This window comes from Macaca fascicularis, chromosome 2 (genome assembly GCF_037993035.2).
Source record: "Macaca fascicularis isolate 582-1 chromosome 2, T2T-MFA8v1.1".
Taxonomy (NCBI): Eukaryota; Metazoa; Chordata; class Mammalia; order Primates; family Cercopithecidae; genus Macaca; species Macaca fascicularis.
Window position 1 is genome coordinate 185,853,580 of NC_088376.1, and position 21,845 is coordinate 185,875,424.

General features: G+C 34.3%; 1 protein-coding gene across 8 annotated transcripts in view; it reads right to left on the minus strand.

The window, feature by feature from the left end:
• Positions 1–21,845, minus strand: part of EPHA6 (EPH receptor A6) — a 930,448-nt gene that overhangs the window by 746,425 nt on the left and 162,178 nt on the right. For all 8 annotated transcript variants that reach the window (XM_065539279.2, XM_045385337.3, XM_005548367.5 and 5 more), the window contains one exon: positions 17,129–17,792. In XM_065539279.2, coding sequence (XP_065395351.1) covers positions 17,129–17,792 — 664 coding nt within the window. The remainder of the gene's footprint in view (positions 1–17,128; positions 17,793–21,845) is intronic.

Here is a 21,845-nt window from a genome sequence, read left to right on the forward strand (position 1 = left end):
ATCAGGTCAGCTTCATCCCTGGGATGCAAGGCTGGTTCAACATACACAAATCAATAAATGTAATCTATCACATAAACAGAACCAAAGACAAAAGCCACATGATTATTTCAATAGATGCAGAAAAGGCCTTCGGTAAAATTCAACAGCCCTTCATGTTAAAAACTCTGAAAAAACTATGTATTGATGGAACATACGTCAAAATAATAAGAGCTATTTATGACGAACTCATAGCCAATATCATATTGAATGGGCAAAAGCTGGAAGCATTCCTTTGAAAACTAGCACAAGACAAGGATGCCCTCTCTCACAACACCTATTCAACATAGTATTGGAAGTTCTGGCCAGGGCAATCAGGCAAGGGAAAGAAATAAAGAGTATTCAAATAAGAAGGGAGGAAGTCAAGTTGTCTCTGTTTGTAGACCACACGATTTCACTTTTAGAAAACCCCATCTCAGTCCAAAAACCTCTTGAACTGATAAGCAACTTCAGCAAAGTCTCAGAATATAAAATCAATGTGCAAAACTCACAAGCATTCCTTTACATCAACAATAGGCAAGCAGAGAGTCAAATCATGAATTAACTCCCATTCACAATCACTACAAAGAGAATAATATACCTAGGAATACAGCTAATAAGGGATATGAAGGACCTCTTCAAGGTGAACTACAAACCACTGCTCAAGGAAATAAGACAGAACATAAACAAACGGGAAAACATTCCATCCTCATGAATAGGAAGATTCAATATTGTGAAAATGGCCATACTGCCCAAAGTAATTCATAGATTCAATACTATTCCCATCAGACTGCCATTGATATTCTTCACAAAATTAGAAAAAAATACTATCTCAAATTTCATATGGAATCAAAGAAGACCCGGTATAGCCAAAACAATCCTAAGCAAAAAGAACAAAGCTGGAGGCATCACACTACCTGACTTCAAACTGTACTACAAGACTACAGTAACCAAAACAGCATGGTACTGATGCCAAGACAGACATATAGACCAGTGGATCAGAACAGAAACCTCAGAAATAACACCACACACCTACACTCACCTGATCTTTGACAAACCTGACAAAAATAAGCAATGAAGAAAGGATCTCCTATTCATTAAACAGTGCTGGGAAAACTGAGTAGTCATATGCAGAAAACTGAAACTGGACTCCTTCCTTACACCTTATAAAAAATTAACTCAAGATGGATTAAAGACTTAAAGGTAAAACCAAAAACCATAAAAACCTATAAGAAAACCTAGGCAATACCATTCAGGACATAGGCATTGGCAAAGACTTCATGACAAAAATGCCAAAAGCAATGGCAACAAAATCCAGAACTGATTAATGGGATCTAATTAATCTAAAGAGCTTCTGAACAGCAAAACAAACTATCATCAGAGTGAATGGGAAACCTACAGAATGGGAGAAAATTTTGGCAGTTTACCCATCTGACAAATGTCTAATATCCAGAATTTACAAGGAACTTAAACATATTTACAAGAAAAAGAAAAACAACCCCGTCAAAAAGTGGGCATAGGACATAAACAGACACTTCTCAAAAGAAGAAATTTATGTGGTCAATATGAAAAAAAACTCAACAGCACTGATCATTAGAGAAATGTACATCAAAACCACAATGAGATACCTTCTCATGCCAGTCAGAATGGCGATTATTAAAAAGTCAAGAAACAATAGTTGCTGGTGATGTTGTGGAGAAACAGGAATGCCTTTACACTGTTGGTGTGAATGTAAATTAGTTCAACCATTATGGAAGACATATAGTGATTCCTCAAGGATCTAGAACCAGAAATACCATTTGACTCAGTAATACCATTACTGGGTATATACCCAAGGGAATATAAATCATTCTACTATAAAGACACATGCATGCATATGTTTACTGCAGCACTATTTACAATAACGAAGACATGGAAACAAACCAAATGCCCATCAATGATAGACAGGATAAAAGAAATGTGCTACATATACACACCATAGAATATTATGCAGCCATAAAAAGAAATGAGATTATGTCCTTTGCAGGGGCATGGATGAAGCTGGAAGCCCTCATCCTCAGCAAACTAACATAGAAACAGAAAACCAAGCACTGCATGTTCTCACTCATAATTGGGGGGTTGAACATTGAGAACACATGGACACAAGGAGGGGAACATCATACACTGGGGCCTGCTGTGGGGTGTGGGGTGAGGGGAAGGAATTTAGAGGATGGGTCAATAGGTGCAGCAAGCCACCATGGCACAAATATACCTATGTAACAAACCTGCACTTCTGCACATGTATACCCCCTTTTTTTTTTTAAGAAATAAAGAAAAAAAGAAATAGGAAAGCAAATCATTTTTAAAAAGTTACTGCTTCATTACAGTTGCAAGTTTTCATGAAAATCGTAATTTGTATCCTACAAGTAAGCCTCATTTTGTTATAACGTTGCCTTACGCTTCATTTTAAAGCAACAAGAAACTCTGTGGGAATTCTCTTTTCCCCAAATAGATCTCTCCACTAAGGTACAATGGATGTTAATTTCCAACATTCAACTCACATTTAATTGTGAGGGTGACTCTTCTGGGGCTTAGTTAAGAAACTAGTCTGTAATCCCAGCACTTTGGGAGGCCAAGGTGGACAGATCACCTAAGGTCAGGAGTTCAAGAGCAGCCTGGCCAACATGGCAAAACCTCGTCTCTACTAAAAATATAAAAATTAGCTGGGCATGGTGGTGTGTGCCTGTAATCCCAGCTACTTGGGAGGCCGAGGCAGGAGAATCACTTGAACCCAGGAGGCAGAGGTTGCAGTGAACCGAGATTTCACCATTGCACTCCAGCCTGGGAGACAAGAGTGAAACTCTGTCTCAAAAAAAAAGAGAAAAGAAGAGAAGAGAAAAGAAAGAAATTGCAATACTTGCCCTATGCCCAAATTAGTATTGCTTCTCCTCCCCAATGTCAACCCCTACAACATAACCATGGCATTAAACAATCTGTCTATTCTTCCCATTAATTAATAATCTTAATTTCACCATTGTTTTACTACTTCATGTAATGTAGTCTATTTTTAACCTCTTTTCTTGGTAACATTGATGAATATGTATCTTTGGAAGTTAATACTATACATTTTAAATATATTCCTTCAAATACATTTTAATATCTGCCAGGAATATTCTTCTACTTTATTGTTCTTTTTAAATACTCCTTTATATTGCAATGCACTTGTTGTTTTATACAAAAATGAGTACCATTTCTGCTAAATTCAAAGTAGCAAAAACAGTAAGAATTTTGAGTCTGACTTGTTTACAACTCCTATCCAAGAACACAGTACATATAACTATTATATTCTTTTTTTTTAAAATTTATTTATTATTATTATACTTTAAGTTCTAGGGTACATGTGCATAACGTGCAGGTTAGTTACATATGTATACTTGTGCCATGTTGCTGTGCTGCACCCATCAACTCGTCAGCACCCATCAACTCGTCATTTACATCAGGTATAACTCCCAGTGCAATCCCTCCCCCCTCCCCCCTCCCCATGATAGGCCCCGGTGTGTGATGTCCCCCTTCCCGAGTCCAAGTGATCTCATTGTTCAGTTCCCAACTATGAGTGAGAACATGCGGTGTTTGGTTTTCTGTTCTTGTGATAGTTTGCTAAGAATGATGGTTTCCAGCTGCATCCATGTCCCTACAAAGGACACAAACTCATCCTTTTTGATGGCTGCATAGTATTCCATGGTGTAGATGTGCCACATTTTCTTAATCCAATCTGTCACTGATGGACATTTGGGTTGATTCCAAGTCTTTGCTATTGTGAATAGTGCCGCAATAAACATATGTGTGCATGTGTCTTTATAGCAGCATAATTTATAATCCTTTGGGTATATACCCAGTAATGGGATGGCTGGGTCATATGGTACATCTAGATCTAGATCCTTGAGGAATCGCCATACTGTTTTCCATAATGGTTGAACTAGTTTACAATCCCACCAACAGTGTAAAAGTGTTCCTATTTCTCCACATCCTCTCCAGCACCTGTTGTTTCCTGACTTTTTAATGATCGCCATTCTAACTGGTGTGAGATGGTATCTCATATATTCTTTATGTCACTCAAAACATAGTTATACTTCACAGCATTCGACAGAATCTCCTCATCCCAATTTTTAATAAAGGCCAAAATCAAGGCCAAATAACTTAACTTTATTAAACCATAGATAGGTCATCTAAGGAAATATACTATTATAACACATCTCATTAATAGATAAATAGAAAAATTTTATGGTCACCTCAATAGATGAAAGAGAATTTCTGAAAAACAAACAACCCTCATGAATAAAACATATTTACATAAGTAATGTATGCTATTTATTTTATAGGGTAATTTTAAAAATTATATACATATAATATTAATACTTCATCTCCATGGTGAATTAGTTCATAATAGCAATCTATATATAAATGCACCCACATAAAATTAGAGGAAAGTCCTCCTGGTCATAATGCAATTATTAAATTAATAGAGAATCTTCAATGTTTTCCAAATTAACACAATTTTTACATTTAATTTTATTAAAAATATTTAATTGTAAACATAGAGATAAAGAATATAGGCTCCTTAATTATGAAGGGGTAGAAAATAACCAGTCCTGAAGAGTAGTTAACTTTTAAAAAAGAATAGAAATAAAACAGAGAAATTAGAATATGAGTCATTTATTTTTAAAAAGAGCAAAGATACTATAATCCTAGTTATAGAATTCTATCCAAGACAAGAGTTGTTTTTCTCTGTCCAACAGAACAGTGTTTCCATCTTTCAAGAGGTTTTCATCACTTTTTATGGCAGTCACTTTTGACACTGTCCAATAATGGGAATAAATCATGCTTTTTTCTGTCTATGGCTGCAGAAAAGCAGAGCTTGTTTTTGCGGCCCCAAAGTTCCCATCTATTGTTGGTACGGCATGCTTCTTTTCATGCTCATAATCCTCGTATACGGTGACTTGAAACTGCACATCTCCATCACTTCAAATTTACCATTACTCTACAGTTCAATGTAAAACTGAGACTACTGTTTCCAGTAATAATATTGATTGATTGATACTCATTCTAAAAAAAGTTTGTAGTAATTTCAGATTGAAAATGGTAACTTGTTACCAGAAGTTTTCATAATATCATAATGGATAACTATTTATAAAAGTCAAATTTTCAATTGATAGTAGCACATGTCAAAAGGAAAAAAAAACTGAGTACAAAAAGGATTATTTCCTAAAAAGATCACATGAATAACTGAGAACACCAGTAATTTCTTAAATTTTTGTAAGTTATTGTCTCAAAGGACTAAAAAATATTAAGAATGTCCTCCAATATCACCATAAGGTATATCAGAGTTTATGTCCACCCCCGGGATGATTTTCTTACAAAAGACAACAAGATATCTTAGAAACAATTTGAAAGTATTTATATATATATGTGCATGTGTGTTTGTATATATATGTGTGTGTTTCATAAAACCAGATATAAACCGAACTAAGTATGCCAAATTAAAGTTATTTTTATAAATTCAAACCTTATTATCTTTATATAGAAATAAATAGTATTCAACTATTTTGAAGAAAGTGTGATTATTTTCATATAGAAACTAAAAATAGCAACAGGGAACGTTTGTGGTAAACCTTCTGCAATAACAATTCATACATTATTTGAGGAATCATGTATTTTACATAAACACTTTCAAACTTCTGGTAACGAGTTATCGTTGTAAGTCTCTAATCTCTGAGCTGGATACAGACAACTACAAGGCTTTAAGAGATGTCTGCTTTACTAAAGGCAAGAAGTCTGGATCCCCGATTTAATGCATGAAGCAGAACTACCTGTCAACCAGGAATTCTAACTTGAATTCTTTGGGAAATTTATTAGGCCCCTTAAATTTTCTCTATTTAAGGCCTAGGGAACTGGGTTGGTATAATCACAAACTTTCAAATAAAAAACTAATGACACAGTAACAGAAATCAGACAGTAAAATATAAAATTTTCAGATAAGTCAGCCTACAACAATTCCAAAGTACGTGATAGACCTAAAAGTTTAGAAATGTAGGCAACACACTAAACACTCAGATTAATTTGATCCAAATCAATTAGAATGGGACTTTAAAATATATCAAGAATAAAATAACTTCCATAAAGGAGGAAGAAAATTATGTAACAAAGTAGGCAAAAATGAAACAAAAAGTAAGAATGAAAAAATTTACAACTAAAACTAGTGAAGATAAAGATATCTCAATAGATGAGGTAAACTCTTAACTAGGCATAGTCAAAGTGAAAATTCTAAACCTGGAAATTATTGTTGAGATTTAAATATTCAAATATTTAAATATCCAAAAAATTATTTCAAAGACAGAGAGGATATATTGAAAGTTTCCAACAAACACATTTAATAAAAATTCTAGAAATACAGAATAAAAGAAAGCAATCTCTCTCTCTCTTTCTATTTCTCTTTCTCTGTTTCTTTCTTTCTCAAGTTAAAAACACAGAATGAAAAGCAGTAAAAAAATCCACACCCAGACACATCAGATATAACTAAAAACCAAAAATATAGATTATATACATAATCTCCCAAGAAATGACAATTAAATTGTCGGCATTCATTAGCAATAATAGATTCTCACAGACGGGAAAATAACATCTTCAGAATGTTGAATTAAAATCATCATCATCTTGTATTCTACATCCATATAAACAATCAATGAAGAAGGAGAGAAAGAAAAGCTATTCTTAAATATCCATTAAATAAAAATCTTAACTGCTCATAGAACATTATCAAAAGAACTACCAAAAGACATACTTTTGAACCCAAAAGAAAGGAGATAATGATAAACAAAATGAAAGGTACAAAAACTGTTACTATATATTGATGTATCCAACTATTGAAAAAAATATATATATATACACACACACATATTAATTTCACTTGTTTAAAAGGTAGAATTAAAATTCTAGGCAAAATTCACATGAAAAGGAGGCATTTCAGTGGGTAACATGGTAAGTCATGTCTGGAAAGAGTACAGAGATAGTGAATAAATTTATGCTCCCATAGAAATGTGTGTAAATTTATTTACATAAATTTGACTTTTTAAATTAAGGACAGCCCTATAGGAATATAAAGACTTCAAATTAACAGAATAAAATATGGACTAAACTTGATATTAAATATGTGTAAAATAATTTGCTAAAATTATAATTTCAAGTAGGTTTGCATTTTAACCTCCTTTATAAATCATGACAAAGAACAAACTATTATAGGCATGTCTTGTTTTATTGAACTTTACTGAACTTTGCAGATACTGCATTTTCTAAAAACAGAAGGTCTGTGGCAACCTTGCATCAAGTAAGGCTATTGTGCCATTTTTCCAAAAGTGTGTGCTCATTTTCTGTCTCCGTATCAGATTTTGGTAATTTTGGTAATTCTAGCAATATTTCAAACTTTTACATCCTTACTACATGTAATGCAGATCTTATATCATAGGTAGCCATAACAGATATTATCAATGATTTTTTATGTTACTTTTGTATGACTGGTGATTTTCAGTGTCCCTACCCTTTTTTGGGGGTGTACCATAAACCATACTCACATAATTCAGAAAACTTAAGAAATAAATATGGTGTGTTTCAGCTGCTCCACTCACTAGCCATTCTCCCTTCTCCCTCTGTCTCCTTGGGTCTCTGAGACACAACAATATTGAAATTAAGCCAATAACCCTACAATGAACTCTAAATGGTCAAGTGAAAAGAAGAGATACACTTCTCTTACTTAAGATCAAAAGCTAGAAATGATTAAACTTAGTAAGGAAGGCCTTGAAAGCTGAGATAAGTGAAAACTAAGCTTCTTGCACCAGAGTTAGCCAAGTTGTGATTGCAAATAACAAGTTATTCAAGGAATAAAAAGTGCTACTCCAGCGAACACATGAATAACAAAACAAAGCAGCCTTATTGTTGATAAGGAGTTTCAGTGATCTGGACAGAAGGTCAAAGCAGTCATAACATTCCCTTAAGCCACAGCCTAATCCAGAATAAGACCCTAAATCTCTTTAATTCCATGAAGGCTGAGGGGAGGAAGCTGCAAAGTAAAAATTGGAAGCCAACAGTGGTTGGTTCACAAGGTTTAAGGACAAAAGCCATCTTTATAAGATAATGCAAGGTAAAGCAGCAAGTGCTGATGATGTAGAAGCTGCAGTGAGTTATCCAGAAGACCTAGCTAAAATCTTTGATGAAGGTGGCCACACTTAGGGTTTCAATGTAGATGTAACAATCCTATAGTGGAAGAAGATGCCATCTATTACTTTTGTAACTAGAAAGGGGAAGTCACTGCCTGGCATCAAAGCTTCAAAGTATAGCCTGGATCTCCTGTTAGGACCTAATGCAGCTTGTGAGTTTAAGTGGAAGTCAAAGCCCATTTATATTCTGAAAATCCTAAATCCAGTAAGAGTTATGGTAAATCTACTCTGTCCATGCTCTATAAATGGAACAACAAAGTTTGATGACAGTACATCTGTCCACAGCATGGTTTATGGAGAATTTTAAGCCTGCTGTTGAGACTTACTGCTCAGAAAGTAAGATTGCTTTCAAAATAGTACTGATCACTGATGAGGCACCTGGTCACCCAAAAGCTCTGATGGAGATACACAGGAAGAGTAATGTTGTTTTCACATCTGCTAGCACAACATCCATTCTGCAGTCCATCAATTATAGGGAAATGTCAACTTTCAAGTCTTATGACTTAAGAAATATATTTTCTAAGGCTACAGCTGCCATAGTGATTCCTCCAATGGATCCAGGCAAAGTAAACTGAAAATACTCTGCAAAGAACTCAACACTGTAGACACCATTAAGAACATCCACGAATCATGGGAGGAGGTAAAACAAAATCAACAATCACAGGAGTTTGGAAGAAATTAATACCTACCCTCAAGGATGACGTTGAGGGGTACAAGACTTCAATGCAGAAAATAACTGCAGATGTTGTGGATATAGCAAGAGAAAAAGCAGAAGCAGAGACAAGATACAAATGAATTGCTGCAATGTCATGATAAAACTTGAAAACATCAGGAGTTGCCCTTCATGGACGAGCAAAGAAAGAGGTTCCTTGAGACAGAATCTATTCCCAGTAAAGACACTGTGCACATTGCTGAAATGACAGCAAAATGTTTATAATGTTATTTCAACTTAGTTGACAAAGCAGCAGCAGGGTTTGAGAGGACTGACTCCAATTTTGAAAGTTCTACTCTGGGTAAAATGATATTAAGCACCTAGCATGCTACAGAGCCATCTTTCATGAAAGAGTCAACTGATGTGGCTAACTTCATTGTTGTGTTATCTTAAGAAATTGCCACAGGTACCAAAACCTTCAGCAACTGCCACCCTAATCTGTCAGCAACCATCAATATCGAGGCAAGATTCTCCACCAGCAAAATGATTGACTTGCTGAAGGCTCAGATGATCGTTAGCAATTTTTTAGCAATATGGTGTTTTTAAATTAAGCACGTACATTGTTTTTAGATACAATGCTATTGTAAACCTAATAGACAATAATACAGTGTAGATATAACTTTTATATTCACTGGAAAGTCAAAATATTCATGTGACTTGCATTACTGCGATAATTGCTTTATTGCTGTGGTCTGGAACTGAACCTGAAATATGTCTGAGGTATGCCTGTAATTATTCAACTTTACCCTTTCTTGCTTGGAAATAATACCTTCTATTTTTAGACTTCTCAGACTTCTTGATTTTTTATTCTTCTCAAGATAGATGAAAGTCTGGAATTGCTTCATGAAAAAGCTGCTTTGTTTGGAATTGAAGGTTATAATATAAGAGTTTATATTTAGTGTGTGAGAACCTTTAGAAAGTGAAAATACTACCTGGGCCAATAAATCTGCCTTTTTTTTTTCTGATCCCAATCTTACCTTTCAGCTTTTCATCATATCCTCAAACCCCCTTATTTAATGCCAGCAAATCCTGGTATCTCAAATTTCTTTATGCTCTCTGCTTGCACAGTCATCTCTGATAACATGATTAGATAGAAGATCATAAACACACAGCATAAATGTTTCTGAACTGCAGCAGAGGACTATGCCATGAAGCCTTAATAACAACACTCTTCAAGAGATCAAATCAATACAATGTCACAAAAGGCCCCGTATATCCCATTCACCTCTGTGAACAAGAATGCGATGGTCCGAGAATTGCCACCATCCTTTTCTTCTGAATTTTAATGCACTACTAGAAAAAAAAATTTAAAGCATATTTCTAGGCAGAAGAAAGGTTTTTAATTATGCCTGGTGTTTCACAATTTTCATTTCCAGAGACAAATATTATTTTGTTAAGTTATACTGAGTGATACCTATAGGCGTAAAGAAGGCATTATTGCTATATATATATTCTCAGCAGGTCTAAAATTTTAAACACAAACTAATATCTCTAAGCACAAGTACCACTACCTTAATGAGATTTATCCTAAATTAATGTTTAAGAGGAGCTTATTAGGAATTCATGCCACTTTAGAACTCACATAACTAAACAAAAATTGCATTCAATTTTGCACGTTGTTTCCAATTATTTCTTCCACAGTGCTAAAATAGTCTTAGACATATAAACTGAAAGACCATTTGATGTAAATTAGCATAACACTTTGCAAATCAATGTTATTTTTAAATTCAAAACCTTAGAAAAGTCTTACATTAAGTAGAATAAATTAAAACAATGTTAAATCTCTAATATCAACATGCCCAATATGACAGTCTTAATTATGAACCTATGAAATAAAATTAAAACAGTTATGAAATATCAGTTGAGATTTGAAAGAAGACTAAAATACTACTTATGATGTATAATAAAGCAACCCAAATTATTTGTGTTTGCTTTTAAATTTTAGCAAACATGTTAATATAATCTTTCTATCTATTTAAGCCTGGTTCATACAGCAAGAGTAAGAGGCTACCACTCTCTTTTGTGCTTCTAGAATTTGGATATAGGTATGCCTTAATAATATTATGCAAAAAAGAATCAAAAATTCAAACATTCTGTAGTATAACTTTTAGGATAAAATATCATAACAAGTTATTAAAATGCAAATAAATATACATCATTCATTAGATATGGAGTATGACTAGATACAGATTTATTCTATTTTAAATCAGCTTATTGTGCCTTAGTTGCATAGCTGACCAAGAGTTCTCAAATTCATTCAAGCAAATTATGAAAATCCCTAAAGCCTCACTGTAATTTTTCCTGTTTATCATCTCTAAAAGCAAAGTTCCAGATGAAATCATATCTATATATCTTTTCATCATCCTCAGCAGCATGAATTTCAAAAGTGATGCTTAAATCCTGCTCCAACAGTGCCCACATTGGACTCCTGAAGAGAACTAGAAGGCAGAGCAGGCCTAATTAATAATGAGAAACTTAGGGCTACTGTGCTTTGGGTCTGGCAGGCAGGAAACTAATAAGTATCAAAGTGAGGGCATGGATATCTGGAATGAGGAAATGAAAGAGTGAGAAAGAATGGGGGCACCAGGAGCAGTGGCTCACGCCTGCAATCCCAGCACTTTGGGAGGCCGAGGCAGGCGGATCAGGAGGTCAGGAGATTGAGACCATCCTGACCAACAAATCTCAGTTACTTGGGAGGCTGAGGCACAAGAATCGTTTAAACCCAGGAGGCAGAGGTTGCAGTGAGCCGAGATTGTGCCACTGTACTCCAGCCTGGCAAGACAGCAAGACTGACTTTAAAAAACAAACAAACAAACAAACAAAAAAAAAAAAAAAAAAAAACACAAAGGAATGGGGGATAGGTGAAAGGGAAACACACAAAGGCCAGATTGAGACATATCTGGGCTTTGTTCTCAATCTACCATTAGTTACTACTGTGTGGCCCCAGGAAATTAAATTCTATTCTTAGTAATTTAGTGTCCTGATTCATAAAATGATGGATAAAAATATTTTCTAAGACCTTCCAGACCTAAAATACAACAACTCTCCCTCAAGAAAATTTACCTATTTCACAGAAATGAGAAGAAACATAGCACTCCACAGGAGCACCAACAGGCTGCACTTTTAACTCCTCAGTGCTTTGTGACCATTCACATCACGTGATTTTTAAATACGCTTCTTTTATGTGACAGCCCTAGTGAAACAGATACACGAATAATCAGCACAAATTGTAGCACAGAGGAGGGTGATATTAACTTTGTGAAGACCCAGGGGCATGATGACATTTGTGTTAGGTCTTGAAGAATAAATACAATTTCATCACAGAAAAAGAAAAGGGTGCAGAAGCAGCTAGGTAAAATATGAAAAAAGGTAAGAGACACAAAAACACACGGATTGTTCAAAAGCTATAAAGAACAGAATAGTGGACAGAATTTGCTGAGGTTGCAAAAGAACAGGACAAGGTCAAAATGTACAATTCCTTGAATGCTAAGGTGAGTAACCCCTTCTAGTTGATATATCAGAAAGAAAAAAAAACTAGAATAATTTCCTGAAATAAAACATACTAAAATTGTTACCAGGATTTAGACAGTATACAACGTTACCTCAAACATAACAGATGAAGCATTATACATGAGTGACGCCATCCTAGACGTGCAGCTCTGTTAAACCTCCAAATAACTGCAGTTGCATGAGTGACCTCAGCTAAGACAGGAAAAGAATGACCCAGTGAACCAAATCTGGATTTCCAGATTGTAGAAACTATAAGCAAATAATTTGTACAAGATATGGGTGTTGCCATAACAAAAAGTTAAAACCTGTGATATTTGCTTTGGGATTGAACAGATGGTAGAGGCTGAAGAATAGCATGGAGACTGTGAGTAGAGGCTGGAAGATCAGTAAGGAAATTGTTAATACAGATACTAAAAGGTCAACACATGTTATGTGATGAGCAATTGGCAATAATCCTGCCTGTGATAGATTGGAAGAGAGAAAAAGCACTTCATAATGTTGTTGATCAAATTAAAGAGGTTTCCAGACTACTGTTGAAACTAGCAACTAGCACATGGGCCATTCTTATAAAAAGAGTGGATGACTAAGAGTGCAGGGGCAAGATACTAGTAAGAAAGCCAAAAGACACAGGGAACCAATCACAAGGAGCAGAACTGGGCTCTAATCAGAAAACATTCTCTGCCCCTGTAGTCAGGGACCTTGAAAACACCAGTTACACTTCACAATCACAATAGACCAGTGACTGTTGTGTTCCCTGCCTTTTGGAACGGGAGACTATTTTCCAATTATCCTGCCCCCGTTCCACGTGTGTTGCGTGTGTAGGGAACAATAACTTACTTTTAGGTTCTTAGCTCTGCAGATCAACAGGGATTTTAGCAATGAAACTTCATTTGAATCTGGAACTGATTTCAACATGCTATTTTGGACTTCAACATGATGTCCTAACGGGATGAACCTTTGGGAGGGTGTGGGGTTTTGTGCATGCCGAAGGGACATTAATCAGGAGAATCCAGAGAGTAGACTGTAAAATAACATATTGTCATGGTGGCAGTCCCCTATAAATACACTTTCAGGTATTCAGTCTTGTGCTGTCTCCTCAGACACTCGTTTTACAGATGGTTATGTGAATAAACTCCCTCTGAAGCCAGCAACTACACTCCGGGAAAGCTTGGGACAGATACTAAATGAGGAGAGGCCACGTAGAGAAAGGCCCTGGAAGATGAGGGGCTATCTTGGACATTCCAACTCAAGTCAAAGCTCCCAGTGGAACTCAGCTACATGTGTGATGGCTGTTTATTGCACATTAAGCAGAACTACCTAGCTGAGCCCTGAAAAATAATAAATCATTGTGGTTTTAAGCCAATACATTTTGGGCTGTTTTGTCTCATAGCAATGGATAACAGAAACGTATGCCTTATTTATATTTATCTCTACCACTTAAGAAAGTGATTAAGAAATAATAAATGCTCAAAAACATCAATAGTTTGGGGCTGGAAGCAGTGGCTCACCCCTGCAATCACAGCACTTTGGGAGGCCAAGGCAGGAGAATCGCTCGAGCCTAGGAGTTCAAGGTTGCAATGAGCTATGGTCGCACCATTGCACTCCAGCCTGGGTGACAGAATAAGGCCCTTTTCTAAAAAAAAAAAAAAAAAAAAAAAATAGTGCAGATTAATTGTTTTCACAGAATAGATGAGAAGAAAAATAATGATACACTCATTTTTTCTTTTCCTATTATATATGTGGTCACATTTCTACTAATACTACATTTTTCTCATATAAGTTTGAATTAGTTCGACCTTTTGATTACATGTAATTCAGAGATTTTTTTGTGAGATAAGTTATGAATAGATGGCAATAAAAGCAATGATAAAATTCTCATCAGAGGAAAGAAAGGGGCAACATGCAACATCAAGAACATGTAAAAGTAAGTACTCTAAAATGAACACTGGTGGTAGTGCACTATATATATCTTTAAAATAATGTAGTCTCCACATCCACTCTGACATTTCTTTTGTTTGTAAATAGTAATTCATTATATTTAACTAGAATCAGGCATGTTGCTTGTTTTTAATAGTTTTACATGTATTTTATTTTTAGGTGACTATAACCACTACTTTATAAATTTAAAAAAACACCTGATTTTGAGGTTTGTAAGCCATAGATATAGAATTCAAACTTAATCCTTCCAATTTCTGCCATCCACTACAAGATGATGAACAATTGTTCTGTACTGACTCCCTCATGTTTCTGCAATCAGATAAAGGATAATACAGATAACAAGCCATAAATATACACAAGTAGAAGTTCTAGATAAACAGATGCTGCTTAACATTTGTCCAAAACTATCTTTATCAAATCACAGAAGAAATCTTAAGGCATATAAATAAGAATAAAATTTCACACCAAGCATATTAAGTAAAAAAATATGTAGACATCATGGTTGGTTACTTTAATTCTGTGGTAAATGCCGTAAAGGAATACAAATATTTAGTAATAGCAAATCACACAAATTCTTAGATTAAATAAGTCTTTGAATATTTAAAAAACTGTAAAACTGGATTATTTTTATCAATGGCTAATCACTACCTAATTTAAAATACGGTAAAACTGATGTGATTATTACATATATTGCATGCCTGTATCAAAAAAACGACATGGTTTCTCTGTGCAATACATTTTATCCTTAGATCTTATTGTCTTCTCCACTTAACTGGATAATTATCCATATGTATAAATTTTTCTTTAGTGCACTGATACGGTTTGACTCTGTGTCCCCATCCAAATCTCATCTTGAAATTCTGGGGGAGGGGCCTAGTGGGAAGTGATTGAATCATGGGGGTCGATTTCCTTTTTGCTGTTCTCGTGAGAGTGAGTTCTCATGAGATCTGGTTGTTTGAAAGTGTGTGGCATTTCCCCCTTTCTCTCTCTCTCTCTTCCTCTGCCAGGGTAATGCATGCATGCTTCCCCTTCGCCTTCTGTCATGATTGTAAGTTTCCTGAGGTGTTCCAGTAGTGCTTCCTGTTAAGCCTGCAGAACTGTGAGCCATTTAAACCTCTTTCCTTCAGAAATAACCAGTCTCAGAAAGTTCTTATAGCAGTGTAACAAACTAATACATGCACTTTCCAATGTAAAATATCTTTAGATCCTACCTCCAGGATCATTTATGGTTTAATTTTTCTCCGTTATAAATCCTTGTTATAAGTGAACACAATTTTGATAAACTATAATGATAATCTGTATTAATAAACTTGAATGAAACATAGTTTAATGACTAAAAGCATAGGAAAGCTGATTCATGCTTTGTAAAACATATACTATTGACTTCTCATGCAAATATTAATATTCTCCAGTTACAAAACATAATCATCACTGGCAGCTCTAGTGAAATTTTCAAGAGTCAAGAACCCAAGTGTTTTATAAACAGATAAAACCTTTAAAACTTCACATATATTATCTATAACTCTTACGTGCATATAGATATGTTTTTCTTATTTATTCTCATCCTTTTTAATGAATGTGAATATAACATCAACAAAGAAATCAATAAATTCAAGCTGGTGCTATAGAAAATACCCTCTTAAGAAGTTTTCATTGAGAGGGAAATATCTCCAGTATATTACTATTTACCATGAAATAATTTTATTTGTATATCTGTGTTTTGATTATGAGTCCTAAATCTAAACAAAATCAAATGTATGCTCTTTATTGGGGGGCATATAAAAATTTTGAATGTATATACTTATTAGGTAAATAAGCCTTCATAAAATGAATTACATAAAAAGTGAAAAATGTTTCATCTTGAAAATAATAGTTACTTCATTGTTATAACAATGTGAAAGGAATAGTTCTAAACCTAACTAGCATTGTGTGATGTTAATATTTCCTGACAATTAGATGTTACACAAATACTGCTATTAAAATGAAAAGCTAATGTGTTATATGGTGGAAAATTCTATGTAATAATACCAAAAGATTAATTAAGCTCTGATCAGGTCAATATTCAACCACCAAACATCATACATAACACCCGTATAAACTAGCTTATACATTTTTGAAATAAAATATACATGAACTCCTTTTATTTAAATATAATTCTATTTAAATACAATTCAAGTATTATAATTCAATATGATAGAAATAATTATTGCTAACTGTCTTTAAATGTCATATTTCTATAAACCATAAAAATGTGAACACCAGGGAAATCACTATTTTGAATTGCTTCTTGTTGCTGTTGTTGATGCTGCTTTCCTTTATAAAAATTAGGTGGTTACAGCAATTCATATTGTTTAACTACTTTACTGAAAGCATTTTGGCACACTTTCATATACCTTTCCAGGAGAAAAATGATAGCAATTTTCTTACAGTTAATATGAATCAATTTCTTTCGCAATTTATTATCAGGTATACCACTCAAAAATGTATTATTTGAAATAAATGTATAACATTTACTTTTAATAAATCATCATTTTGAAAAGATCAGTGAGATGATGGATATATTAACTACTTTGATCAGTATACATTATATGTATCAAAACAGTACATACCCACGAATATGTACAATTACTATTTGTTAATTTAAAAAGTAAAACTTTTAAAAACTCATTTAAATTCAAGATAAATTATTTAAATGTTTGTTTCTTACCATGGCAAGAACCCTCAATTTCTTCATATCCTGTACTGCAGATGCACCTTCCAAGAGGAACCAGCCAATCTCCATCAGCTCCACAATACAGTTTAGGAGTGTCACGCTCTTCAGCACTCTTCACACAAGAACCCCGTACTTCAACCAAAGAGGAGGAATCAACCCTTGGAATGGTATCAGGAAACATGGCCAAGTTCCGAACAGTGAAGGGGCACTTCTTGTAGAAAACACGGACTGAAACCAGGGCAATGCATGCCCCAATGTCTTGAAAAGCCAGATAAAATCCTTTCCTTTCTATAGGCCCCACCTCACGAATTTCAGTGTTGAGTTTGAGGATGCGATCGCCCAAATCCATCTGGGTAAAACTCTCATCAGCAGCAATTGTGTCGATCTTTGTATACTGGTTTGGCTTGAATTTAATTCCGTGGGACTCATCGGATTCCATATAAAACAGATTAAATGTTTCCTTGCAAGTCCCCAAGACCCATGGGATGCTGTTACAATCCCTCAATGTGAATTTCATTTCCACGTAAATTTTCTGCGCTGCATCACGGGAGATCCAGTTTGTACGAAGCCAGTTGTTTTGGTTTGGTTCCATTACATTACATACCTGGTATGTGTGAATGGGTCTATTATGTTCATCCATTTCAGTGATGGCATCCCACTGCAAAAAGGGGAAAAAGTCATTGATTTTAAACTACAGTGATTACACAGAAATGATTACTTACAATTGTTTTTTTTGTTTTACCAAAATAAAAAAGAGTTAAAAGGATACAAATGAAGCTATTCAAAGCAACAATGGGACAGCATTTTAACCGTGAGCCTTTGGTTAAAAGAATGGGTTCTAGAATCAGCTGTCCTGTCTTGTCTTCTTACACATGAATTGCATGACAACTTTATTTAATATCTAGTTTCCTCAACTGTAAAGGAGCTGATAATAGTACCTGTTTCACAGGGTTGTTGTAAGGTATAAATTAGATAAATACAAGTACAGCACTTCAGACAGTTCCTGGCATATTATAAGAACATGAAATAGCATCCATTATCTTATCAAAACAACTAAATACATAAAAAATGCACTTTGGGTTTCCCATCTTTCCTCATATACAATTTGCCACAAATTGTGGTCTGTTTTCTTTGCCAATATTCAATTAAATATTTACATGACCATTTAAATAGAAAACAGACATAGATAAGGCCTTAGATTTATTCCATATTTATCAGGCACTCCCATACCCTGGACACTGGAAATACAGCAATTAACAAGCTGAACAAAAACTGTCTGCCTTTATAAAGCTTACTTTAGAAGGAAGAGAGACAATTAAAAAGTAGAAATGAGTAAAACTAAATAATATGGTAGAAAGTGCAATGGGGAAAAATGGGGCAAGGAGATTGAGGGTTATAATTTTAAGTGGGTGTCTAGAAAAGGCTTACTGAAGTAGTGACATTTAAGCATTGTCTTAGACATGAGACAGTGAAACTTGCAAAGAGGAAGCAGTAAATACAAATAACCTGAGGCAGGAGTGTGTAGGTATATTTGAGGAACAGCCTAAGTGGGCACTGAAAGCACATTAAGTACTAAGAACAGAGGGTCAGAGAGCAGCCAAACCAAAAGTCTTTACTAAGCATTTGAAGTCCTTTGGCTTTTACTCTGAGCTAGATCACTGGATTATTTTCACTTCTGTATGTTTATGTACAAGCAGTTTGTGACTTGATTTCATGGAAAGACTTTGTCTGTTTTTAAGAGATTTAATAAAAATATCTGAGTACCCTGAAAGCAGTTTCGATTATCAATATTTATTCATTTAACATTGCATACTTCTATACTGTAAATTTAGATTATAACTCCATTTTATTTGTATAGTTATAATTGATCATTTTCAATACATGAAAAACATTCAGGTAACCTTATAGCATGTTTGGGAGCACATGCTAGTCATCATAGTTTATCATTTCTATTTGAGTATACTGAAAATGACAAACGGTTTGCTATAGTGAACAAGGGTGAATAAGGGTTCTATTCGTTGATAACATACTTCAGTTATTTATAATAAGATTATTTAACACATTCTGTTTGCAGTTTCTCATTTTAACTGGCTATAGAGAGTTACTAAATCAAGGCCAGTTGAATTTCATTAGTATACTTTCTAACAGAATGCCTTCTTTCCTCTGTATATAGGACCATTATGACACAAAGTACTTTTAATTAACTACTGTGCATTTCTAGAATAATTTATATTATCCATCATGCAAACTTAAACACAATATTTATCCAAAAAATATTTTTGGCAAGTTCCTTGCTTGAAATCCAGAGGGCATTTTCCAGAGAAAACAAGAAGTTCCTTTCAACTGTATATTTAATTTTACAAAATACACATGTTTTTTATCAGGGGTGATTCAATAATCTCAAGGGAATATACATGAGATTTCCCATCTAAATGCCTTTCATCCTAATGTATAATGGGTCTTACATTACTCCGAGGACACTTAAAGGAAAACCAGCACTATCACAGCTCATTGGAACCACAATACAATCATTCTAAATGTAACTGTGAACCAAGATAACAGTAAAAAATATGATATACTTTTAAACTGTCAAAATCAGCGTCTAAAAATCTAAGTATTTTACCCATAGAAGAGCATCTACTCATCCAATGATGATTTTTATTTTGAATACATTAAGAGTTGATTTCATATTTCAGGGACTGCATATACATTATTATTAATGTCTATACTACATACTTTACTCTCCCATATAGGAGTAAATAACTATATTCCCAGTAAATTCTGCTTTAATTAGTATCTTCAGGCTACATTGCTTCATATTAATAGAAAGCATTAACCATGTTCATCAAAAAATCAACTCTGAAAAGATGAGATTAACTTTAACTCAAATATGAAAAACTTTGAAAATATCATTTATGAAATTAGAACATTTCCTTATTTACAAATACATTCAGTTGGGGAGATGTTCAGAAGGAGAGAAGGGTCTGAAGTGAAAAAAATATATGTATTCTCTAATCAGAACCGATATAAACCAAGAAATATAGAAGTACCAAAATATACACAGATATTTGGAAATGTCATTCTTCCCAAATACAGTACAAAAATACATAGCAAAATGATGCATATTGTTTTACACTAAGTTTGTGATGTTTGATGAAAAATAATGTTTCTTCTTTTACTTAAAATAAAATAAATTAGAATTAGATTTAGGTACCAAAACAGTCAAAACAGACATAATTGGTAAATTTCATCTTATTCAAGAATATAGAAAGTAATATATATTAGATATACAAATTTGGATCTGATTCCCTAAAACAAGAATGCAAATTCAAGATTGATATAGATCTAAATGCCTATGAAATTTGCCATAAAATATAACATCAGTAGATATAGAAATCATATCACATTTCAGGCATACTTTTCCTTTTGGAAATACTGCATTTATATATAAAGACCCCTGAACACAGGTTTAAGCTATGCAGGTCCACTTACAAGTGAATTTTCTTCAGTCTCTGCCACCTCTGAGACAGCAAGACCAACCCTTCCACTGTACCCTACTCCTCAGCCTACTCAACATAAAGACAACAAGGATGAAGGCCACTTTATGATCGTCCATTTCCATTTAATGAATAGTAAATATATTTTCTCTTATGATTTTCTTTTCTTTTTCTGAGATAGGGTCTCACTCTGTTACCCAGGTTGAAGCAAAGTGGTGCAATTTCAGCTCACTGCAACCTCCATGTCCCAGGCTCAAGAAATTCTTTCACCTCAGCTTCCAAAGTAGCTGGGACTACAGGCGTGCACCACCACGCCCAGCTAATTTTTTGTATTTTTGGTAGAGACGGGATTTTGTCATGTTGCCCAGGCTGTTCTCAAACTCCTGAGCTCAGGTGATCTACCTGCTTTGGCCTCTCAAATTTCTGGAATTACAGGCATAAGTCAGCATGCCCAGCTATGATTTTCTTAATAACATTTTCTCTAGCTTACTTTAAGAATACAGTATGTATAATATATAACATACAAACTATGTGTTAATCAACTGTTTATGTTATCAGTAAGGCTTCTGATCAACAGTAGACTACTAGCAGTTAAATTTTCTGGATAGTCAAATGTTATACATGGATTTCAATAACACATAGGTCAATCTCCATGCTGTTCAACGGGTCAATTTTAACCTTTTAGTTATAATTTCAAGTGTTAAAATAAATAGGGTCTCTAAAAAGTAGAGATCCCAAGGTAAGAATATGAGTATGGCAGCTCACATACACATGCCTAAATATTTTTAAATGATAAATCTTTTTTTTTTTACTTGTATAAATATATATAATACATATTACATTAATTACTACTACATGTTACACTAATATATTGCATATTGGTGAAGTCAGGGCTTTAGTGTACCCATGCTGGAATAAAGTACATTGCACCATTAAGTAAGTTTTCATCACCCACCCCCCTTTTACCCTTTCACCTTTCCAAGCCTCCACTGTTATTCCACAGTGTAGACCTACATGTACACATTATTTAGCTCCCACTTATAAATGAGAACATACAGTATTTGTCTTTCTGTGTCTCAGGTGTTTCATTTAAGATAATAGCCCACAGTTCCATTATTTAAATTAGATCAAACTTAAAATATATAGTATCAGTCTACTTTGTAAAGATACTTCATAACAACCTGACAGTCCAGTTTCATATTTAAAATACTTGG